This window comes from Anguilla anguilla, chromosome 6, assembly GCF_013347855.1.
Source record: "Anguilla anguilla isolate fAngAng1 chromosome 6, fAngAng1.pri, whole genome shotgun sequence".
Lineage (NCBI taxonomy): Eukaryota > Metazoa > Chordata > Actinopteri > Anguilliformes > Anguillidae > Anguilla > Anguilla anguilla.
In genome coordinates this window covers 54,555,439-54,581,074 of record NC_049206.1, presented here as the reverse complement: position 1 = coordinate 54,581,074, position 25,636 = coordinate 54,555,439, and the positions used below count along the sequence as shown (strand labels likewise).

The 25,636-nt window shown below is 43.7% G+C and overlaps 4 protein-coding genes across 4 annotated transcripts in view; 3 read left to right on the top strand and 1 right to left on the bottom strand.

Annotated features, from left to right (window-relative positions):
* The window catches only part of enah (ENAH actin regulator), a 107,993-nt gene extending 100,413 nt beyond the window's left edge, over positions 1-7,580 (bottom strand). Inside the window, exon 1 of the mRNA XM_035422394.1 lies at positions 7,202-7,580. Within this exon, the coding sequence (XP_035278285.1) occupies positions 7,202-7,206 (5 nt within the window). The 5' untranslated portion in view covers positions 7,207-7,580. The remainder of the gene's footprint in view (positions 1-7,201) is intronic.
* A 2,858-nt stretch (positions 7,581-10,438) lies between these two features.
* Positions 10,439-12,452, top strand: srp9 (signal recognition particle 9). The gene is made up of 3 exons (XM_035421053.1): positions 10,439-10,618; positions 11,332-11,400; positions 11,831-12,452. The coding sequence occupies exons 1-3, from the start codon at positions 10,547-10,549 to the stop codon at positions 11,948-11,950; spliced, it is 261 nt and encodes an 86-aa protein (XP_035276944.1). The 5' UTR covers positions 10,439-10,546; the 3' UTR covers positions 11,951-12,452.
* A 1,178-nt stretch (positions 12,453-13,630) lies between these two features.
* ephx1 (epoxide hydrolase 1, microsomal (xenobiotic)) lies at positions 13,631-21,033 on the top strand. The gene is made up of 9 exons (XM_035423981.1): positions 13,631-13,683; positions 15,317-15,510; positions 16,351-16,531; positions 16,732-16,950; positions 17,725-17,854; positions 18,379-18,593; positions 18,695-18,803; positions 19,372-19,494; positions 19,873-21,033. The coding sequence occupies exons 2-9, from the start codon at positions 15,328-15,330 to the stop codon at positions 20,081-20,083; spliced, it is 1,371 nt and encodes a 456-aa protein (XP_035279872.1). The 5' UTR covers positions 13,631-13,683; positions 15,317-15,327; the 3' UTR covers positions 20,084-21,033.
* A 386-nt stretch (positions 21,034-21,419) lies between these two features.
* LOC118229394 (transcription factor 24-like) lies at positions 21,420-24,543 on the top strand. The gene is made up of 3 exons (XM_035421318.1): positions 21,420-21,727; positions 22,737-23,006; positions 23,677-24,543. Exons 1-3 carry the CDS (start codon positions 21,599-21,601, stop codon positions 23,827-23,829), a joined length of 552 nt encoding a protein of 183 aa, XP_035277209.1. The 5' UTR covers positions 21,420-21,598; the 3' UTR covers positions 23,830-24,543.
* Positions 24,544-25,636: the final 1,093 nt, after the last annotated feature.

Genomic DNA, 25,636 nt, shown 5'->3' with positions numbered 1-25,636 from the left:
ATTCCGTCCTGCGACCAATGTTACTAACCCTTTGAAGAGTAGGTTTCTTCTGAATATTTTTTTCCCCCCAAAACAATTCTGTCAGTGTTCTAGAACCCCTACGCTTTCAATTACCAGCAGTAATTGTTACATCAGCATTAGAATGTTCAGTTAAGAACATTCTAATCACATATGTGACCTCACACGTTGAAGGGTTAATGACTGGGATCAGAGTTGTAAACAACCCACGGGGGGGGGGGGGTGGTTAGAGGACAGGGTGACCCTCCGGAGTACCACCACAGAGCCACAGTGCTGACCTGGGCCTCCTGACACAGGAAGATGAGGTAATCCGACACTGACAGCTCACCTCCCGCCGCCACGGTCACCCCCGCATTGCCATGGAGACGTCTGCCCGTCTGCTGTTCATCACCCCAGCGTGAGTCTGTGAAGGGGTGCGCTGCACACCCCCCGCCCCCCCCCTCCCAAAACCCTCAGAGATATCATTCTTAACATGGGGGCGGTATAGATAAGTAAAAATGGAGCATAAACAGCAAAACGGTAAAACTTGATGACGTAAGCAGCACCGAGAACATTTGCGGGAACATTTCTTGCCATCTTCGCATGACTGATTTTCCACACGATGCTGAAGCAGGCCTGGGGGGGGGGGGGGGGGAGCTGATCTCCCACAGCCTACCATGAGGAGCTCTCAAAGGAGCAGGAAGCACATGAATCTCACATTTCATACCGGCTGATCCATTCAAAAGGACAACTGACAAATGAATAAAATAGAAAAAGGTTTTTAACATTTAACGGGGAAAACGTTACTCACATTCTAGACCGGGGGTGTCAAATCTAAATTCCCAGAGGGCTGCAGTGTCCATAAAGAGTCTAAATGGCCAATGCCCAAAAAGCCCAAGTATAAATTACGCAAGGAGGTGTCCCAACCACATTACAGGCCAGAGACTCCAACTGCACTCCTCATGTTTTTAAGTGTCTAAAGTCTCAGACAGTTTAAGTGGGTCAGTGAGCACCCATGCCCCAAACGGTCCATCCCCTCTTACCGCGACACAACGTGCCGTCTTCTGACATCACAGCCTAGGCCGAAGACAGACGACCAACGAATAACGGCCATTTTAAAAATCCAAAACCCCAAATGTCAGCCGGGTGCCAGAGCTGAGCCCCGCTTCAGGGGTTCACAGGGGTGAACGCGAAACCGGCCTGACACGAACGGGGGCGAGCAAGGCACCCACCCGAGGGGCAGACGACGGCTCGCCTCCAAGGTCGCCGCAAACATTCCAGAACGACAGTCCTGAAATGTGAAGACAGGTTACGGAACTCAGCGGCCTCTATTTTTAACCCCCCGAGAAGCAAACAAACATTCGGAAGGTCTACCGAATCATCGCGGGCCCGCCATGTGAATAATTCATGCTTCGCCACTCTCATATAATGGACTCGCCGCCAATCCTAAAGATACTCTACCCGTGATGGGAAGCAAGACCGCGGGCCCACTGGACACATTAAAAACACCACAGCCTGTGTGCTCCACAGACAAAGCTGATTTCCTTTCTCTAAAGTGGCGTCTTCTACAAATGGAACATCCACCGTCTAAGACCTACCACACTTGTAAGCGCTCTTTTAATTCGTGTTTGTCACGTCGCCCGCGATATGTATCGATCCGTTCTGCACAAGCGACGGCCCCGCTATTGTTCTCAGAGCGCTGAAAATAGCCAGCACACGCTCAGCTTAGGAAAACAACACGGCTGCAAAACAGCTCTTCGCAAGCACGCTTGGCTCCGTTCACCGAACTGTTCAAACAGACCAAAAGCACGGCCGGAGCCAAACTCCTGGAATATTTACCCAACGATTCGGAGGAAACGGAAGCTCGGTAACGCCGATTAAAACTCAACGCGTTTACAAGTAAAATCCCTCCACGCCACGGATCTCTGGGTAATTTTCTAGAGCTGATCAAGACTCGCTTCATAACAGGAAGAGGACAAAGTGAGAGGGGGGGCAAAGTGAGATATCGCTGGATACTGTCACAGGTCTGACTCCGGTGGTGGTGTCAGATATAGCTCATGATGCGTCAGATGACAGAAATGCAACATCATTCCTGTGGCACTTAAATACCCACAGAGCCTTTACACATAAGGTAAAACACAGGCTCAAAGTGAACTGCAGAACCAAGGATTAGGAATTACATAAAATTACTATAAATAACTTAACATGATATTCGTCCTCAACAAGTCATACCATCAGCAATTACTTTTCTCCAACGTCAATTTTTTTTACAATACATTTATACAGCTAGATGTTGTACTGAAGCATGTACATATCTCAAGGGTACCACAGCAGTGTCCCAGCTGGGAATTAAATCCACAAGCTTGGGAGTTAAAAGTCCAGCCCCATACCATTACACCACCCCGTCCGTCTCAAGGTTGACAGTTGCAGTGTAACGGTTGAAACATTAAACGTAACATTAAAATCGAAAACCACAGGGGACACTTATCAAAGCTGCACACACAGGAAGAGGCTATAAAGAATTTGCGTGTTAATCACGCCTATTAAAATTAGTCTTAGGCTGTATTTTGTAAAGCACAAAAACACAAATTTCACCCAGCAGATTTCATGGAACTAGTGATTATGATAACACAACCTGGTAATTCGGCCTAACCTATAATTTAACTAACAAACCTATTATATAATGCGACTGACAATAAAGCCATTTTGACGCAATATAACCCAACTGCTAAGAAAACCCAATAAAGAGAGGGAGAGGAACAATTTTGAGCACTTTATCTGTAGCTGTAAACCTGCTTAGGTACAGAATTGTAGATGGAAACAAAATGCAGACACCCATTTGACACTGTCCCAGGTCATGAGGAACAGGCCTGAGACCCAACACCAATTCCCCGTTGCACTTCAGGAGAAAGCAAGGGCTTTTTGGGCTTTTTAGCATTTAGAGCAAGGCCGCCCAGCCCTGTTGCTGGAGATGTACCATCCTGTCGGTTTTCACTCCGGCCCTGACAGAGGACACCTCATTCAACAGCCTAGAGAATCTTGCTGAGCTGCCAATTAGCAGAATCAGGTGCGCCAAACTGGGGTTGAAAAGAGAACGGAGAGGGCGGCAGATCTCCAGGAGCAGGGCTGGGCAGCCCTGATTTGGTCCAATTTAACAACTTGTTTCGTTTATCTCACACAGGCAGCCCCAGACACACACAAAACCGAGCTCACAAGCCGATATGGGACAATAGAAATCAGTGGCAAACACCACCAGAGCAGAGCATTCAACAGCTGCCTGGCTGGCTGGCCGATTAGGGACTAGAACATTCTCCCAACCGTAAAAACACCACAGGATAATGCGGTCGATAAAATTTGGGTTTAGGACACTCAAACAAAATAACAGCTCAGCATACAAGACCAACATGCGAAAGTTATGATGCATGGTTCACATACACCACACAGGACTTATAGAATCTACAAATGCTGAAGAAAGTTCATACTCTCTGTAACATTCTGATGTGAAATATCTATCACACAGACTTATACAATATGTATAAAATACAATTTGTTCTCATCTTTTCAGCTGCTTTTGCTCGATGTCAAATGCCATTGGGGACATTCTGATCTACTGCAGTTTGGGCAGTAGGATTGTGGGTCAGTAGCGCATGCTTCTACTTTTGGGAGAAACGGTACAGCAAGAGCAACTGGCAGAACCGGCAGGAAGTAGAACTCCTATCCAACCCCAGAGTATGTGGCCCACAGTGCTACAGTGTGGTACAGAATTAGAAGGGTTCGTAAATGCAGCCGTTGTGCTTTTAAATAATGTCAGTTGGCTGTTCCCGCACCAAGCAGAGTTACTCAGTGACCTTACAGCCCACAGTTTCATTTCTAACTCTCCTCCACTGACACACATCACACATCACCGTGTTCATTTTCCACAAATTAAACAGGGATTCCTCATGGGGGAGGGGCAGGGATTGGGGGGGGGGGGTGTTGCAGGGAAAAAGATCCCAGCGGTACAGATTAGTCAGCAAACTCCAGAAATGTCTCTCTGTAGAGGCCAAAGCCACAACAAAGGAGAGAGAGCAAGAGAGGTTTGGCGACCTCCCCTCTTTCCCAGTGATCCAATCAGCTCCTTCGAAAGGGAAAAGGGCCGGCTGGGGGCCGTGACCTGTGACCCTGCACATCTTTCACTGGACGATGCAGACTCAGAAAACTCATAACACAGGGCTGCCCAACCCTGTTCCCGGTGATCTACCGTCCTGTAGATTTTCACTCCAACCCTAACAAATACACACATCATTCAACAACAAAAGATATCTTTGAGTTACAGTTCAGCAGAATCAGGTGTGCCAAACTAGGGCTGAAATGGAAATCTTCAGGACAGCAGATCTCCAGGAACAGGTTCGGACAGCCCAGTGATGACAGAATGCAGTCTTTCCCCAAAGCATGCAAATGCTACTGCATTTCCAGAATTCACCTTTCCTTCAGTCGAATGCACCACACTACTCACAGTCAACAGGGCACAGCCTTCTACACAGCCCGCAGGAGTGTCCTCTGCACTTGTTACGAATTAGCACACTATTCAGTTATAATCCCGTCCACCCAGAACTCAAGTAAATAAGAAACACAGTCACAGAGACTGCCAGAAATCTGTGTCAGGTTGAGGTAGCGGAATGTAAACATATTCATTTTAGCCAAGCTGATTAACGTGAGAAAACAGACTGTTGTTGCAGCCCTGGGTTTTTTTTTTTGCGGGTGCACAGTAGAAACATTGTGTTGCAACTGAGCGAGTGTTCCAGAGGGGCAGCATTCCGCAGCCGATGCAGGCAGGGTAGGCTAGCCGTTTTTTGGGCTCACAGACAGGGACAGGGTGCTGTACTTTATGGGCAGTTCAATGCTTAGAAGCAAAGGGTGAGCAATAGACCACTGGTTTTCTCAATGAGATAGACCACACGTCTGATCCAGGAGAAGCTCGGTGAGAAGACCCGACAGTGGCTCCCTGACACATCCCAGCAAATGGCTCTGAGGGACAGTCCCGGCAGGCTGACCCCGCCGGTCACGCCACCCCCGCACCTGTCCCGGCAGGGAATCCCGCCCCGCGGCCCCCTCCCCGAGCCGCATCACCAGCCTCTGGGGAAACGAACCAGAAGCGCCTCAAAAGCCGCGTCCCATTTACGGGGGGGGGGCATGGTGGAGTTTCGCACGTTAGCATTTCAGAACTAGCGCTGCTTCTTGAGCCCTGTGCAAAGGGAACTGAAGCCCTCCAACCAAAAGGCACTGCGAGCCAAAGTTCACTCTGGCAGAGAGATGCCAACAGCTGTCTCTTTTTAGGCCTTTCCTCAGAAGACAAGCGCCCACAACCCCCCCTCACCACCCCACCCCCAATGTTTATAATGTTCCCAATGTCCGAACTCCTGACTCTAAGAAAGCGGCGCAAACGATCCCATCGCCTCGCAAGGGGGTAACCCTCCTTTGATCACTAACCTTCCAGCAAGACGGAGAACACCTGCCACCGCAGGAAAATGGAAGTAAATTACAACACCATAAAACTCCATTCCCACTGAGAAATCCACCTGGTCTGAATCAGCAATAAGACTCCGCCACATGCAGGTACCCAGCGTGGGCCCAAACTGCCATATGAGTGCGCAGGGTCAAAACAGCGGCAGAAAGGCAATTTAACACCGTATATAAAAGCAGGGAGAAACGGTTAAACAAGCCGTGTTGCTGCAACAGCTTGCGATACACCCACTCATTCAGAGCAGTCACCGTACTGCTGTTCATTTCAGCTCAGAAACACCGGGCAACTATTTAGCCATGGTAAATGTGCAAAACGGACGTGCAGGTTTTTTTTTCGTTTGTTTTTTTGCGTTTCATTCAATCCATAATTTGTCAAGTTCACGGAAACCTCTTATCTTTACACAACGACTCTTATCTAACAATTTTCAGTCACCTCTCGCTTTAACACCAGGATTCGACTGCCATTTTTAACTTGGAACATGGTTTTTCACGTCAGCTGTAAGGACAAGTTGATATCTGCCATGGAAAAAAAGTCTACTGACATATAAGGTACACTAAGTCACTTCCATTAAACAGATACCATCTACCATTGGTTTAATTTGTAGCGGGCAAAGCAAGAGCAATTTAGGTCTGAGGTGACATTAGCCATGCAAGAAATAGCCAATACTTTCGCGTAGCAATTACATTAATTTTCATATTTTGGTGACGCACGATCCAAAATACGTTGAAAGGCTAAGTCTTTTTAGTGTGATCAAATTCGAGTTCAGACGTACGCCTGCAAACATCAGACCGTATCTCAATATCCAGGATTAAGGCGCCGATTTCATTCGCGAATAAAATCCAGATAAACAAGGGCTCCGTTTTAGATGCCGTTTAGATTCGACACTAAATCGTGGGAGACGAATTTGCTTGTGGAATTAAAACTCACAGCACGTAGCTATACAACCACTTCCAAAGCAAGATTCCAAAAAAGGGAAGAAAATTTTAGGCACCTAATTAGCTCATAAGGACTGTTAATTATCTTCTTGCCAGTAACTATGTCCACGACAATTAGCTAGAAAAGATAATCGCTTGATTACAGATGGGTTATATTCTTGGCTTTAGGCTACATTCGTTTTTACTTGGGATTATTGATTCCACGGACTTCCACTGCATTGCAACAAATGGAAAATGTTCGCCAGCTAGCCTGTGCAGTTGAATACATCCTCGTGTTCCAAACGTGAAATCAGTCGTGTCCGTTTTTAAGATTACATGCCTAACTAAATAAAATTCGCAACGTTGACGACAATCATATCTGCGGTAGCACTCAAATCTAAAAACAAGACAAAAAGGTAAGCAAGACCGCACGAGGAGACAAATAGCTAGCTAGAGCTAGATTGCAATATTCCCAAGGCGCTTGACGTCAATGCCACTCCAATTTACTCTTAGTTTCAAACAATGCCCATATTAACTTTGCTGACCTGCATTTCAATTATTTAGCTACAATGCAATATCACATCGTAGGCTACTGACGCTCAGTAAATAGCGGATAATTAGTTAACCAGTCATCCGTGCATGCAATTAAACTGCCAGTAATATGGCCCAACGGTTTCAAAACTTGAAACTTATATTCATTCAGAAAGCGAAAAAATAAAATCCAATTTGTCGCACGCTTTCTTCGGGTAGCACAGACCAATCTTACATAGCCAGCTAAAATCCTTACCTCATGGTGATATTTTCCCAGGATAAAAAAAGCAACGAATTCGTTTGAAGGTTCGCTTATGTGAGGAGTATTCTGTTCTTTATTTAAGTTTTCAGAAAGTTCGTACTTGATTAGTTACCGAATAAACAGCACAAATAAATGGAAAACCGCAGGGTGAAAGGGGATCCAATAAAGTAAAAAAAATAAAAATAAAAAAATAAATAAGCGTTTTCCTACATGTTCTATAGCATCCCGCTACAGTTTATGCTAATTTAGCCAAAGAAAGAAAAGAAAACACAACTCGGTGCTTTTCTCCGTGCTGAACCTCCAATCGCTTCTACAAGCGGCAGCGTGTCGCCGGGATCCCCGTCTCGAGACACAGTACTGACGCAAAGCTTTTCACAGCTACGTGAGGCACGCTGGAGACGTACAGAGCTCCTACAGCCACACCCCCATCATGTAGCAGTTGGCAGTGCAATGTAATCAACGCTTCATGGGAATAAATCGCAATGTTGGGGCAATTGATGAAAATGCGCCCCGATGTGGCTGCTGATTATCACATATTTTATTATGTCCAGTTTGATTATTGAAAACATTGGATTCAGACGTGTCACATGGGTAGACATATTATACCTCCCAATAACTATCTTCAGAGTAACCAAATCGTTCAGCCATGTGGTTGACTTGAAAGATGAACTACGTATATCATATGGGATTATGTTTTCGCAGTAGCCGATTTTAGAAAAGTATGCTGGAAGTGGACTCCATTGAATTTGACTACACTATCACAGCTATTTTTTTAAACGACTTGCTTCTTTCTGTAAAATAAATGAATGAATAAATAAATCTAAGTTACATTTTAAACTTCTGAATGAGAGCCCCGCAGATGAGTGGCTTGATGACAAGTTGCTGGGAGGTCATTTTGACTAGCTACTTTGCATTGGGTTGTTGGTACTCGTTAATTCTGGAAACGTGACGTTAAAAGGAATCACCCTGTTCTGTGTTCCTCCTTTTGAGTGGCGTTTCTGGTTGTTGTGATTGTTCCTGCTGGATTAGTATTGTTGATGGGTGAATGTTTCATTACAGGCATATGTGTTATCTATATTTTAAATAGGATTATTGGCCTCATTGAATTGTATCCCATTTCACCCTCAAAGTTATCAATTTATATTTGATTTAGAAATAGACACCTGAAAATCAATATAATTTCACCAAATAAATTCACAAAATAATAATAATTCAATGTTTCTGAAAAGTGTGGGTTTATAATCCAAGATTATAGTTGCTTCATTGGTGAAAGGGTGTTCTCAGACTTACATACCAGACTTTTAAATCCTCACAACAGGTGTGCACATCAACTAGAGACAAACTGACAGATAGAGCCTATTTGCAGTATGAGGATATTATTTATTAGACCGATCAATTTAGGAAATGCAAGTGAACCCACAAACTCTAACAGTTTGAGAATCAAATCTTTCTAAGCAAAATGTACTTTATAAAAGTCAATTTAAAAATGAACATTTTGTTGTGTGTTTGATATATTGATTTACCAATAATCAATAATCAATAATCAATTGTTAGGACAATGTGCTCAGTCAGGAATGTTGTGCACATATTTTATATTATATATATTAAGTTAAACTTTTCACAACCAACACAATTGTACATTTATTTATTTACATGAAACGATTAAACAAAACAAGCTGCCCAATTAAAACTGAAACCTGAAATGTGAATTATGAAAAATGCTAATAGATTTGAAGGTACCCTGGCAATTCAATGTTCAACAGCTTCCACTTATTTGGATTGTCTGTTTATTTGGAAGACGTTTAGTGGTGTTGTATGTCAAATCTTCACCTACTTAACCAAAACTGCTCAGGGTGGTGTCACACAAGTGTGGCAGAGTCTGTGCTGATAGAGGTCAGGATTGGGGGTCTGAAACTCTGGCACAGGTGGCAGTTTTCTATGTTAGTTACGTGGCGGGGGGAGACATCCGACATCCCTGTCACTGTCACCCAGTTGATTTAATATGTATAGGTCACAGTCCAAAAATGCCACGGTGATGTCATGGTTACTATGGACGGCTGAGTGATACTTTTGGCATGCAATGGCTTGGATCATTACAAAAAGCATAACGAGCGACTATACCCTGCTTTACTATCAACTGAAATACCCAAGGGCTGTTTATGCCTTTACGCTTGCACTGGTACGCATTAATTCCAAACGGAATTGAAATTCAGTCGTCATCCTCGATTTATTCAAGATCACATGGTGTGGAAATAGAGATGGACTGTCACCGAATTATAAAAAAGATCAACCGGAATTGACATTCAGCCTTAAATGCGATTGTCAAATCCATTTTAATTCCCTTGGTGCCACCTGCTGGATTCCATCTAAATAGCTGTAAAAGATATTATTACAGCGCACATCCAATCCTTGCTGACATCGGATATTTTTGTCAGTGTAATTTAAAACGGAATACCTTGTCAGTTTGACTAGATTCTCTCAAGGTCTTTGAAAGGGGATCCTTTAAAAGTAATTTTAATATTGGTACTGAAAATATTTTATGTCTGTACACTCTAAACTGGGGAACAGGTCAGTGGACCAATACGAATACAGAGTAGACACATGAATGAAAAAAACACGCAAACAAATTATGTAAAACCAGGGTGGACATTCCTATCCAATGCATTTCCTTTCATCTTAAATGCAAATTTAAAAAAAAAAAAAAAATTATGAATCAAAGAAAAAAGAAGGCTCCGCACACCAAAAGATTCCTCAAACACGCTTCGAGTTTCAATAGAAGACGAATACAAGCGTTTCAATGTTTCAGCGTCACACTGAAGAAAGCTATCGCTGAAACGTTTGTCTTCGTCTTCTGTTAAACTTTTGTTAAAGACTTAACGCGTCAAATGTGTTTCAGGCATCTGTTGCCTGAGCCTTTTTTTCCTTTGATTCATTTCCTTTACTCTGAAATGTTCTGACCCGTGGATTGCCAGTTTAACCACTATTCTCAGCTGGGCTGCTATCCATTACAGGACCAAAATTGGACCCTAATGAGGATATCCAGTCAAAATCCAGGAAGTGTGACCAAAATGCATATGGTCTTGTTGCGGTAAAAATCAGGGTAAAATCGGAAAGAGACGTCGGCTGATGTCTTGAGGTGTTGCATAACTCCAATGCGCAAAGTAGTAACGAACACGCTGATTGGGCTAGTTGAGTTTCATCCAATCCCTAAAGTGCTTTTAGAATAAATTTCGTCCATCTTTTTTTCCCTCCCCCCGACATTGCTGATGTGTTACTACAAATTCGAATGAAAGTTGCAGTTTGTTTTCTCCTTTAGTAAGATATCATTTTTAGTTAGCTATGCCTTATTATCAAATATGGGAAGAGTTCGCCAGAGCCGCCGAAAAACTGTATTTGACAGACCCAATGAAGGTATTATACGTCTTTATGAAACCAAGCTAGCTACCTACATGCGATTTATTGTATGACGAGCTAACGTTAGCATACTATCTGGGCAGGCGCGTTAGCTAGCGAGCTTCTTAAATTGCAGATAGATGCCTAGTAGACATAGACTAGCTAGCGAAATGAGTAGTTTTTAAACAAGAGATCGTGTTTAAGTGGGCATAATAGCTTGTCCCATGCAAATGACATGTCTAATGGTAATGCTAGTTTTAATTCAAAGTCGCGACTGGCTAGCTGTTTCTTAGCTCGCTAGCTATATGGGCAGTGAACTCTAGCTTGAAGTGTGTCCTAACCTGAATTGGCTATCTTTCTACCTAACGTGAAATGCTTGTCGCCTGGTCCTTGGCTAGGTGATATTTGTGTCTAAATGTGCGAAACACTTTTGGAGAAGATGTGTAGTCTGTTACTAGCTAGATTGATTGTTGCCTGATTGCACGTTTTAACTGGACCGTGTTGGATGTAGTGACTCTGATTTCAACGTTCGTGTTCTGTCTTATTTGTATTGGAATCCATTCACTCTCATTCACTTTATACTGAAAAGGTCCCATCCCACATTTAGTGTTCGCCTATGTTGGGAGTGATTCATTGTAGAGACTTGACCTCTGTCCATGTACAACGAACGTTACTCAGACAATGGTGCAAGTTGAGTCCTCATCTGAAAATATTCTTTGTAATTCTTACAGGTTAGAGTTGTACTGAAGTATCGCCATTGTGACGGGAACCTTTGTATGAAAGTCACAGACGACGCAGTGGTGAGTAGTTGAGTGATTTCTAATGAATAGCCTACCTTTCAGAATTCCGCAAAGCCACAGTTTGTGTCTGTCCATGTTTGCAGGAATTAAATACTTAGCACTTGAAAACATACTTTTAGTGTGGGTAAGTGGCCATTCCAATTAGTACTTGCTCTTAGTTGACACAGTATTCCCCCAACCCATCAATCAAATTGCAAGGCCTCTAGTTCATAGGGCACCTGTAGTCTACCTATACCTGCTGTGCACACTCTCATGAATTGAGTTAAATGGCACTGTAGTCTTCTACATTGAACTTGATTATATTGTATTTAGTGTAGACTGATGACTGGTTGGGCAATGGAGAGGGTGTGGCAGATATTACCAGCAGAATTCATTTGTCCCATTTCATTTTCATACCTCAGTCGTTGAGTGTATTTCACTATATTTTCAGTGTTTGCAGTATAAGACCGACCAGGCCCAGGATGTCAAGAAGATTGAGAAGCTGCACGGCAAGTTGATGAGATTCATGGTTTCCAAGGAATCACGTAGCGTTGCCATGGAAACGGACTGATTCCTCAGTTGCATTCATGAACTTTGGGGCTGGATGGACGGTGGTGTGCCTTTCACACGCAAGGGAAAAAAGCGGAGGCAGCACGGAAGACTGAATGATGAAGAGGAAGATGTGTGTGTGGGATGGGGTGGGGCGGGGAGGGGAAAATAATTGTGTGAAAAGGCTAAAATGGAGAGCGGCACCCTGCTCCTTCTGAAGAGCGAGCTGCTTGTGCTTCCTATAGATGGATAGTTATTTATTTTTTGGTTTTAAGGTGGACTAAAATGTGATTTGAGCGACAAGATGTCAGTTTTTTGACAAGGTTGTGGTTTCTTTAGCTGTTTCAGTTTCTTTTTTTTTTATTTTTCATGGAGATGTATTTCATGATTGTTTCACAAGAACCCTAATGAAGTGGGATCTTCAGATTTCCTCTACCGGTCATTTTCATAATGGAGCTACAGCCTTGTTTTTCTCGGTTGTTCAAATTGTAACGTGGCATTCAATAAATGTATACATAAACCAGTAAAGTTTCATTATTTTATACAAATTGCATACTAAAGTGCTGGAGGCCTTTTGAACTTGTATACTCTGTCATCAAGGGCATGCTGATTTGAACCCTGGGATTAACTGCCTAAACAAATTCACTTGCACACCTGTTCCTAAATTCAGGCAAAGAGCTTTCAAACATTGAAAATACATTATATTTTGTGGAGTCTAAAGGGTTGATATTGTATCTGAATCGTAGTTGACTTGCTGATTGGATTCATAAATTAGCGGTTAACATAAGGTAAAGTTTCATATTGTACATTGTGTTTTACTGTGCAGAATGCATTCCTGCCGACTGAGTGCTCTCAGAAATGACATAAACCTGAAGGCTCCTGTTAAGGCCCCAGTTTTGAGTACACTCATTCCCTACAGTCTGTACTCATGCTGACACTGATGGAAAACAAGAGTTTATTCACATATAAAAATGTATGTGATTGCCTGGATGTGTGACTAATGTGTGGTTTGGAGAGAAAAATAGTGCCACAAGTATTCATCTAGGATTAGCTTTCTGTATTATGCCGTAGAAACCTACAAACATGTTTTGGTTCTGCATATCTATATCTATTCAGCAACTTTTTCAGCAAATTGTTGGTGCATGAAAGGACGCTGTTGTTTGATCATGTAACATTCCGGTATGATTTACCAGCGTGCTTAAAATGATTGACAGTATGTTTGTTGTGAATCAAAGAATTAGTACTTTTTAAATTAACAAAATAGTATTGCATAAAATAAAATACAATAATTGTATTCATGACCAAATCAAACTGACAAAACGTTTCAAGCTTTAAATAGTAAGGAGTAATTAATAAAAAAATAAGCCCAGCATATTGAGCTGCAGTCCATATAGCATTCTTATTCTGAACCACTTTAATGCTATTCAAATAATTTAAAATGTATATTTTAAATACATTTTTAAAAGCAGCGAATGTCCTGTTAATATCCACTTTGTTTAGAATGTAAAAAAAATACACATAAATTCCAAGAAAGTTCTATTGATAAATGTGATTAAGATTATTTTTAGATTTTACAGAAATTTATGATACAATATGTTTCCCAGGATATACTCTAAATAGCAGTTGCTTCTGCAATGAATCGGGGACCGAAAAAAGAAATACATTTCCCATAAGGCACTACCCTCCATTTCATTACATTAGAAGCTGCGAGAGAAGCATGCTAGCACTGCAGAGTGCGCGGCTGCAATAGAGCAGGTAGGGCCAGAGGGTTTTCACCGTATATTCATTGTCACAATCCAGTAGAAACTTTTTGAATAATGAAAGTAGCAATTGCTGAATTTAACGTCTTTTATGGTAGAAGACAGCGTTTGCATTATTTCTTTATTGTGTGATTTATTTTTGCATACAAACCTAATCCTAAAGTAGTATATCTCTAGGCTATGTGTCAACATAAATTCTGCATCGAATGTTGATGATCAGTGTCCTCTGTTAGGCTAGCTAGCCAGTACATTTAATGTAGCCTTTCACTTGGGAATAGATTCTGGGGTAAAATTTTAAACTGTTGTATGTCACAGCCGGACACTTTTTAGGAAGGCAATGATGTAGTGAAGCTTCACCTGAAAAACTCAAGAAAACTTCAAGTGCAAAGTAAAAAAGGAAGCGATTGTTTTGAGCGCACTTTATCCGTGTTGGGTTCCAATTTTGTTGAACGTGTTTTAAGAACCTTTTGACAGACGAATGCTGAGCTGACATTGACCGATACTAGCAGTTTATGGCATTCTGACGTGCAACGATCAAAGCATATAATCAAGTTATCAAAGCATGAATATTGCATGCACCATAGCCCTGCAGTTACGAAATCGCATTGTTATGTCAGTACTGGTTAACATTTTTGACCCCAATGAATTTAGGTAAAATTATTTTTGGTGTTAAATGAATAATCAGAGCAGAAGAGAGACTTTGTGTGAAAATATTTGCGCGTCATATCGTTTGCCACCAAAAAAGACTGTATGACTCTCATAAATCAACGTCCAAATATGACGCGCTGCTTTCGTTTACAAAAGAAACACAATGCGAAGTGCGGTTCTTGTACGTTGCTATCTTCCTTTATATTGATACCGGAATGTTATTTTGTACCTTCTGAATGTGTTTTTAGTGGTGCAATGATGACGTACTGCATGCCCCAATGTTTTGCTATGCCATCCATTCAGCAGAATTTGGTGCGCGTACCGTTTTATCAAAGTACTGAAGTTTTTTTTTTTTTTTTTTACAGTATTTAATTTGCATTTAAACGTTCAATGGTATTTGAGGTCAGGTGAAATAAAGCTTTGTCATGCATCTTAGCCTAAATGAGTTTTGTCTATGAGCCCTTGTGTACTCAATTCTTTGCCTAATCCTTTCCCAGTGCTGGAATGTTGTGCAACAATAATAGCACTATGTTCTGTTTTTCGCATTCCCTGTGAAACTCCAGCCAGTGAATGCTCCATTGCTACATCTGCTCTGGAGAGCTTGTGGGAACATGAACTCCTCATAAAGTATTGTTTTAAACTTAATTAAAACAATACTTATTGTCTTATTTTATGCCTATATCATTGGATCGTTTCTTGGATTTGATCTCAGGCTCACATTATATTGTTTTCTCTATTTTTGAAATGTCACATCAAAAACAGGCATTTCTCACAGCTATGAACGTAGATCAACCGTTGTTCAAACCTGACTCTGTATATGTGACTTACGGAAACACACGGGCATGATTTCTCACAAACCAACTGATATTATTTGAGAGAGAAACACACCAGATGTTGCTGTATCATTATATGGGCCTAACTGCCACCCCTGCGGTGATGAACTTGCATTGTCCTGTCTCTCTTCCTCTGGTCCTCTCCAGGGTTGTACAGTATGATTACAGAGGTGTTGGTGGCCCTTGTCCTTGGGGCGGTCGTCTACGTCCTGCTGCTGAGAAGGAGGCAGGAGGTCCTGAAGACGGAGGATGGCTGGTGGGGCGAGGGAGAGCCCCCGGACACCCCTGAAGATGACATCATTCACCCCTTCAAGGTGGAGACCTCCAGTGAGGAGATAGAGGTGAGATCACAACGGGGGTGGTGTGGGTAGGCACGGTTACAGGGGAGCCAAGGGGAACTCACCCCCCACCCCCCTCCCTGCGAACGAAACCGGATTCATCCTTCCCCGCCCGCCCCCCCATCAATCACAACCCCCCAACCCCCTTCCCGAAAGCCAGAGTGAATCTGAACCCTGTGGGAGGGTGGGCACCCACTGCCCAGAGAGAGTGGGTTAAAGAGGCTTCTGGATTTGCACAAGCTCCTACACAAAGGCGTGTATGTGTTTTGACCTCACGGGTAAGATTAGCGGTAAATCACATGTCAAGGGTTGGTGTTCTGAGCGTTGGTGTGTCTTGGCTGTGCCAGTTAACTCCATAACACAGTATCAAATATTGTAGATCACACTACCCAGCGAATGGGTGACCTAGTCATTCAAGTGTTGGATATGGCTGGCCATGGTCACCATGATGGGATGCCGACTCCACCGCATTGCTGTGTGTGCCATGATGAATTATTCCTAATGTATGTGCAATCGATAGGAGTCGATGTTGCCCATTATTGCCACCCTACAGTTTCCCAACTGTAGCCCGTCAGGCAGTGACTAATGTTCACATTACAAAGGTCCAAATCAGTTTCCCCCAATATAGGTTCTTGGCTAACTGTGGCAAACGCATGGCAGGGCTGAATTGGCCATATGGTCAACTGCTAACATTGGCGTAGCCCATCAATTAGTCGCATGTCGTTTGGGAAAACCACAGTAAGGATGAATTTTGTCGGGCCATTCCAGGAGAAGCATTAATTACATTCATACTGACAGCAGTTTTTGTGTTCAAATCATGGCTTGCCTTCTATGCTCTGTCAGGATCTGCACAAGAGACTGGATCACACAAGGCCTTTCCCCTGCCTAGAAGACAGCCAGTTCAACTATGGCTTCAACGCCAAATATCTGCAGAAAGTCGTGTCATACTGGAGAAATGACTTTGACTGGAAAAAGCAGGTGGAGAAACTCAACAGATACCCGCACTTCAAAACTAAAATCGAAGGTGAGGTTTGGTTTCATAGCAATTGGTTTTGGTAAGTAATACTTTTAGAAACTTTCTCTTGAGCCAAACGCCTTTCAGTTTGCATGGAGAGATAGCAAATGTTTCAGTTACCCAGCTTACCCACACATGGCTACATCACTTCATATACTTCCAGTCGGGTGAAGCGTCTCCATTCATCGTTGCCCTTTCTCGTAAACCAGGGATCGACGTGCACTACGTACACGTGCGTCCTCGGAACCTTCCGGAAGGGACCAGCGGCGTGCCCCTGCTCATGGTGCACGGCTGGCCCGGTTCCTTCTACGAATTCTACGGGATCCTGCCCCTGCTGACGGAGCCCAGGAACCCGGACGACTTCGCGTTTGAGGTCATCTGCCCCTCCATACCGGGCTACGGCTTCTCAGAGGCACCCCGAAAGAAAGGTGAGGCGGGGGGGCCCAGCGGGAGGGACAGCGCCACTGATCTCCATTCCACTGAGTGCATGGAGTCGTTCATTGTGGTTTTTTTTTTACCAGTGTCTGGATGCTTGTGTGATGTCATATCCTGTTGTAGGTACACACACTGCACGTGGGGGGCACTCTTGTTACCCATATTGCCACATTTAAGACAATCTCATTAGTTATGTTGACTTTCGTGTATTTCATGAATTTTATGTCTGTACTGCTGAATATATTGCAACATTTAATATATTGCTAAATGTACAGTATTTACATTTGCAAACATCTGTATATTTTTCTATGTATGCTGTAATTGTTTTTTTTTAATGCATTGCAAGTGAAGTGCACGAAGCATGATTGCTGTCTCACTATCCTGATATTAATTTAACATTTCAGTGTGCAGACATTGAAAAGAGACTCTCTAGCTCACCGCAAAAGTCCTGTGGTGACTGACATGCACTTTCTTAAGCATGCCCACACAGTCACAGATTATTCTGAAAGAAATGCATCTCAAAGTACGTCCTCCTCCAACATACAATTTGCTTCTTCAAATGAATTTGAGCACTTTGGCAATACATAAAATCTGTGATAAATCCTCGAAACATCACTGAAATGTCAAGGGTCTTTGGTCAGGACTTAATTTGAATGGGGATCCTGACTGTTCCGTCCTGTTTGCCACATATTCCAGAGCCATCATCATATCGCCATGGCGATCAGGGCCTCTGTCCATTATAATCAGCCTGTGTTGTGATTGGTCAGGTTTCAACTCTGTGTGTGCTGCCCGAGTGTTCCACAAGCTGATGAAGAGGCTGGGCTTCACTCAGTTCTATGCACACGGGGGTGACTGGGGCTGGCTCGTCACCACCAATATGGCCCAGCTGGAGCCCAAGTATGAAGCCCGTCAGAACCAGTTCATCTGAATCACTATTCAGCTAGTGATTGGACAGTGAGGCATCAGGACATCAAAATGGGTGGAGCTAAAATTAACTGTCAACCAGCAGCTTTTAAAAACCAATCAAAAGGTTTCTTCACAATACATTCTCTTCACAACGAAAAACAATGATTGGTTCAGAGCGATCCTGTGATGGTAATCCCACCCATATTGGATGTCATGATACCTCATCCTCTCACTTTACTTCGAGATTATGAGCATGGATGCACGGATGTGACTTTAGTATAACTTTTTGCCGTATTTTTGCTTCATTCATTGAGTTGATTTTTAGCCATGCTGCATTTTTCTAAAATGGAGCTTTCAAATGGTGTTTTCTTGGAGTGTTTCTGCGTATTGTAAATGAGTTTTCCTACGTATAACACATATCTGCTTAGGATGGTTCAGGAGCGATAGCTTTCGAGAGCCCCTACTCTTGTGAACGAATGCCGAACGTAAAATCTCTCCCTCACGCGTGACCCCAGAACCGTCAAAGGCCTGCACATCAACTTTGCCCCGCCACCCAAGTTTGGCGTTGGCATGGCGATGTCCATACTGTTGGGCCGACGCTTCCCCAAGCTGTTCGGGTTCACGGAGCACGACCTGAGCCGCCTCTTCCCCGTCAAGCAGAAGTTGATAGTGGAGTCGCTGATGGAGACGGGCTACATGCACATCCAGGCCACCAAACCAGACACCATAGGTAAGAGGAAGAGGAGGAGGAGGAGGAGTCGTCGATCCTAACAAAGGCCACTTCAGTCTTCACGACTGTCATGAGGCTGCCCGTATGTCTGCCCCCTGTAGGTCGTGGGCTGAATGACAGCCCTGTTGGCCTTGCTGCGTACATCCTGGAGAAGTTCTCCACCTGGACCAATCCAGAGTTCCGGAACCTTGAAGACGGAGGACTGGAAAGGTATTGAGTCAATAGAGAAGCTCTGCATTGCAGCATATTGCAGAATATTTAATGTAAATTTCATGCAAAAAAAACCTTGGATCTCCAGAAAAAGCCAGGGACGGCAAAAAACAGTTTTTACCCCCAAATATATTATACTTATGTAAACCACACATTTTACCATCTGTCATTCATTTTAAAATCAATCAAGTATTGTTTGCAAGAACACCCAAAGTTAGACATGCCAGCACAATGGATTGTAATCCTTTGAGGAAATGCTGAAAAGTCAGTCTCACAAATAAATTGTGTGGCAGCAGAGTCAGGAGTGTGCAATTTTCACTTTTCACTTAAGTCAATCACATAATCAGATCCTTTTTTGGACTGGATTTTTCACAATGGAAGTCATCAAAGACCGGATACAAAGCACAACAAATGTAATTTTGCTAAATAACGTGCAATTAGAATTGTTGGGCAGTGGACAAATAAAATTACTCTCAATGAAAATATAAAGTACTAGTAGTATCTTGCATGGCCTTTGTATCCAGTTACTTGATCGATTAATTTATTAATTTCTAAATTGCTTTGGCAGGAATTTTTCCCTTGACGACCTTTTGACCAACGTGATGATTTACTGGACAACGGGGTCCATCATTTCATCCATGCGTTTCTACAAGGAGAACTTCGGCGAGGGCTTGAACCAAAAACACTCAAAGTGAGTGTCTGAATAATGGCGATAAACACGTGAAACAGTTCATAATGCCTTATGTAAAGAGTACAAGGCTCAGGGTTTCCAGTAAAAGAAAGGAAAATAGTTACAGATATGTATCACACACACAGACCCATAAATACAAACATGACTACACAAATTGTATAATAAATATGTATGGTACACGTGCACTTGATAACAACCAACCCGATAGGATATTTGCAGTAGTTCATGTCCTGATAGAGAAATTTTAGGACACCAGTTGAAAACCTGTAGGATAGCGAAACATACAGAAATGCACTATACAGCTTTTCTTTATTGGGAGCCCCAGAAATAATGATCTCACCCCCCCCGAACCCCCCACCCCCACCCCCACCCTGTCAGGATCCCAGTTTACGTCCCGACGGGCTACGCCGCCTTCCCCAACGAGCTGATGCATACCCCGAAGCCGTGGGTGAAGCAGATGTACCGCAAGCTCAAGTCCTACACCCCCATGGCCCGAGGAGGCCACTTCGCCGCCATGGAGGAGCCCCAGCTGATGGCCGAGGACATCCAGAACTTCATCAGGAAGCTGGAGAAGAGGAAAAGGAAGTGATTCTTCCCCAGCGTGGCGTCTGCGCGCGGCGTCTGCGCAGCTCGTTTTGCGCGCGCGCGCGTACGCACGCCCTGCGCAACGGCAGGGTTTTCGAATGATCGTTAAACCTTTGAAGAGTATGTTTTTTGGAATGTTTTTTTTTTTTTCAAAATTAAAAGTCAGTGTTCTGGACTTTCAACTACCAGTAGTGATTGTGACATCAGCATCAGAACGTTCGGTTATGAACATTATTATCACGTATTTTATGATCTCACACCTCAAAGGGTTAAAGAGCTTAGAATTGTAGGATGGTATACATTTTCAGATATTGAGCCTTACAGCTGTAAAAGTCCTGTAACATGGTTTTATGTTACTTCTATCTACCATTTAGGTGTTAAACCCGAAGCAAAACAAATAAAAAACACGATATTAGAAAATAGTGAATTTTCACTAAAATGTCAGGGGGATCCCAGTAATTCCAAGTTCTTGCAGCCTCTCTTGTTTCCTTGTGCTGTGCAGTGAGCAAGTAACAAATGGACCAATCGAAAACTGTGAGACAGTGAAGAGATTTAGCTGCCAGTTTTTAATCCATTAGAGAATTTAAATGGAGCGAAGGATATTTTTTTTCCATTTATGGTAGTTTTATGAAATAGATTTGAACACTGCTTTCAATGATGTGTGATTCCATTTAACATTTTAATTCTTGAGTAATTTCACAGGATTGGAGGGTGAATAAATCATTTTAGTTTATATGCTGGGTTCCCTGGAAATTTGCTCCAACCGGGGACCTTGCATGTCTCTGCATTGCAGTGCCTATTAATATCTTATCTGTCTTATTAATGTGTTATCTATCTTCTACATACATACGTACATACACACATTATGTGCCTTATAATAGTTTCCATCAGAAATCTACAAAAGTGTTCAAGAACAAAAAAATAGATGAATAAATATTTTAGTTACTTTCCTGATGCACTTGTCATGTTTTTCTTATACATTTTTATTTTACGGTACTACACCTATTGTGACAGGAGAAAGGTTTTGAGAAAGCCAGTCTGTTATTGGCGTGTTACCAACCCTAACCCTAACCCGCGCGCATCGTCGCCGGGGGAAACGGCGCATCCAGCCGCGCGGGCGGCTCCAGGTTCCGGCCCCCAGCCGAGGAGGGCGCTAGGCTGTTCCCAAGCCCCGCGTCCTGCCCCGGGACGGTCAGCTGCTCCCCCGAGGCTGCTCCCTTGGCAGGGCTCGGGCCGGGGGAGTGGGGGCGGGGGGGGGGGGGGGTGTCGGGAGGGGGGGGCGGCAGCGGGAGATAAGCGCCGCTTGAAGATCCACTCATTACCTCACCAGATAAGGCGAGGGAGGGAGCGCCACGGCTGCATCGCGGGCCAGGGGGAAGAGGCTCACGTCTCCCTCTCGCCGTCGGGGGCGGGGCGGGGCGGCACGCTCGCCTCGCACGCCGCTCGAGAGCCAGCCGCCCCGACATCGCGCCGGTTCCCTTTCCTGCTGGGCTCGGCTGCGGGGGTCCCCTGGAGCCTCATGGCGGAGAGTCGGCTGGGCGACGGCCCCTCGGCGGGCCAGAGCGGCGCGGAGGGGGAGAGCCGGTTCGGCGCGAGGGGCCCGCAACTCGGTGGCGGGCCGTCGGCGTGCCGCGATTCCAGGAAGGGGGTGAGTTCGCGGCCGAAACTCGCGCCACCAGTGGCACAGAAAGGCGAGAGAAGGAAGGGAATGAGCAGGGGCTTTACACCTGTGAGGATGAGGAACTTCACAAAGCTTCACATAAGTGACATACATCGACATACACATTATATAATGGTTAGGGAACAGGCTTATAGTGCAGACATTGCAGGTTTTGTTAGGAGGGGGAGTTGGACTTTTCAGCAAATTAATCTGCTTTGCGCTGATAAATATCCAGCTCTCTAAACGGGACCGTAAATTGCGGGGATGATCATGACATAGATACTTAAATGTAAATATAAATACATTTATAAATGTAAATATATTATTTTCCTTAGCTTGAATATTTCTTATCGTTTTAATGGCGAGAAAATTGACGATTCCTTTTTCAATATTATACCATTCAGTTCAACTTCGACTTCCACCCTCTTAACACAGACAGGGGAGATTAAACTCAGCTTGTATTTTTGGCAGTACCGAATGGAGATTTAAAAAATTCTTCTTATTTTAGTTTCCCTAGCTTATCTAACTCAGTCTTTGACCTTAAATTTTTAAAATGGCACGGTCTTCATTTATGAATCACAAATGTCCCGGACAGTTTCCACACCTCCCTAAAGTATTCCATGTTCTTAATTTATTCCTTCCCCACTGTAATTTCACTGATAATAAATACATTACTCGCTGGTTATGCATGTGACCTAACTCTATAGTAAAAGGGGTGTCAAATGTTATCCGAAAATGGAATGGGTGTAAGTTTTTGTTTTAGCACAGCACTAAGACACCTGATTCTACTTATCAAGCACTGGGTTGAAGACCATGATTAGTTAACTAGATGAATAGGGTGTCACAGTGTTGGGCTAAAACAAAAACCTGCACCCATACCGACCCTTTTTCAGATAACACTGGACACTCCTGCTCTAGAGATACAGGCTGTAGTGACTCTGACTCACAGGGGAGTATCAGTAAGCAACCGTCCCCGGTCCTCACCCATACCCCACAGGTGCGGTCCGGCCCGGGGGGCCTGAAGCCGCAGGTGTACCCCGCCAACGCGGCGCGGGAGAGGAGCAGGGTCCGAAACCTTCGGCAGGCCTTCCACAGCCTGCAGGCCGCCCTCCCCTCGGTGCCCCCCAACACAAAGCTCTCCAAGCTGGACGTCCTGGTCCTGGCCACCAACTACATCGCCCACCTCACCCAGACCCTGGACCAGGGGGAGACCCCCACCGAGCGACCCCCTCTCTGCAGGGCAGGGGGCTACTTGCACCCAGTCAAGGTCAGTCAGGTCACCGTCCCATTCTGTTCCGTCTCATAGCAATGATGTAATGCCCCGTCACTCAAATCACGGCCCTCGAGGTCCTAGAACTGCTGGTTTTCCACTCTCCCTTTACCTGAGAGTCAGGTGTGAAGACAGTCTGGCCAATCAGCAGCACTAATTGTTCAGTTAACTACTTGGGGGAGAGAAAATCAGGGCCAAATTTAGATTTGAGGTCCAGATTTGAGTATCCACGATGTAATGGGGAGACACATTAAGGTACGTGATCTTACAAGATCTGCTGGTTTTTTTTGTTTTATCTTAAAATCAGCAATCAATTCCAACCCAAGCAACCAGGTAAAACAAGTTTACTTTAGTGTTCCCTGTCATTGGGCCAGGGTTAATTAAATAAGCACACTCGTGAGCACATCTCGCTATTGTGCCTCTATCTCTGTCTCTGTTTTTCTCCAGTTATCAGACAGCTAAAATGTTCCGCCTAATAAATATTATAACCGTAGTTTTCTTTGTTTTCCCTTTTTTCCACTTCAAGGCTTGCATATTTTTAGTGCACACCAAAGATTTCTCTGTGTAGAAAAAAACCCCCAAAATTGCTTATTGATTGCATATACACTGTGCAGACTGTGTATGTACGAGGGAAGCAGAGATAACTGAACTCCGCGCTGTCCCGTAGAAATGGCCGATGCGGTCCTTGCTGTACTGCGGAAGCGTGGGAGAGCTGCTGTCAGGAGCGCCGGCCAATCAGAACGCACCCGCTGGAGAGGACGATGCCAACCCACCGGCCCCTGACGGTGAGGGCCACACGGACTGGAGCGGCCAAAAATGAATGATGAGAAAATAAGAGCGCCCTCCGCTAATGAGACTTGGCACAATGTAATATACGGTACTGCCTTTCAGAAATATCAAAGGAATAAGATCATAACGAATACATTGAACTACTGAAATTAAAAGCATTTTTGCAGCTTTGAATAATAGTAAATATTGTATTAAGAGTTCCGCTATTTGTTCAACCCTTTTCCGGCAGCAATAAAATGTTGATTAAAGCACAAGAGAACACAAATCAAACTTTAGTATTTAGATCCCACATGAATATATTTTCTTTGCCTTAATTCTGTGATCCACTCACCATAACAATGTTCATTTCTTGGATCAAGTGACAGATGAAATAGAAAAGAAACACCATTATAAACATTTTTATTTTCTTCCATGTCTCTTATTTTTTGTTTTGAGGTTGTGCCGTTGTGTAGTTGAGTGGGTGTGGGTGGATGTGCAGATTAACTGACTAAGGAGGACTTGTTTTGAGAACTCTTAGCAATCCTGAATGCAGCCAAGCCTTCATATCACTTCAGTAACAGTTTTGAGCAAACATACGCTCTTTTTTAAAGTACGGGCATGCAGTGCTGAGCTATCTAAATAGCGCTTCTTCGATGTTTAAAGATACGAGGACTTTGTATTCAGGCAGTTTTTTTCAGCTGTTTAAAAAGATGTTCAAAGGGCCATTTGGTTTTTTTTTTTTTAATAAATGCATTTTTATGTATAACCTTTGGAATTTGATGTTTAATTTGTGACGGAGAAAATGTGTGTGTAAAGGGTTGCATGCAGGTAAGTGATGACCGCAATCAACTTTATTTTATGGTCTCATACACCGCCAAAAAATGTTCTATATGACTCTCCACATTTCCAAACAACTATACAACCCCCAGCAAATGCTGTTCCAGCTGGAGTTCACTCAGAAAGTAAGCTTGTTTCTATAGCCTACATCTGAATATTTGGTGGAGGCATCGTCAGTCAACAAATTAAAACACATATAAGGTCCAGCAGGCTACAGCAGGTCGACTGTGTTTCCTGAAAAACGACATCACGGCTTCAGGTTAGCCACTGTATTGATGAGACGTGCACTAATGAACAGGCAGTGTGAGAGACAGCCCGGCTGGCTGCACTGGGCAAAGCCGAAGGACCCCACGGCTGCTATTTGTCTCCAGCTTGTGCAACATGGGCTCCGGTCCACGGGTTACAGAGCAGCGTTCAAGGCTAACTCTATAAATCTGTCCGGCTGCCTGATAACCCCCTTTTCTCTGGTTTTTAATGACTAAGATGGGCCTGAGAGAGAGCATTGCTACTAAGGCAAGGGTTACACAGTGAAAGGCCGAGCTAAAAATGACTTAATTCACAACGAATTTCATGGTTAGCAGAAACTGCATCCAGCCAACAGAGGATGTATTCATCCGGAGGGATTTTAGTAGTCACAAACACAGCTGAAACGGGCTTTTAAAATAAAAAAAAGATAATCAGTGAGACTAGCACTCAGGATTTCACATGGCTTCTGGAAACACACTAGTATTATTCCAAGCCTCTAAAATGGCCATTGGAAAACCAGAGGCATCTGTGTGTTTAAATTAGAGCTATTACCAATTTACGTAATTATATTTACACTCTATGTATGTGGACACTCCTTGGTCTGGGGCAATTTTTCATGGTTTGGGCTAGGCCCCTTAGTTTCAGTGAAGGCAAATCTTAATGGAATGACATTATGGATGATTCTGTGCTTCCAACTTTGTGGCAATAGTTTGGGGAAGGCCCTTTCCTGTTTCAGCATGACAATGCCCCCAGGCACACAGCAAGGTCCATATAGA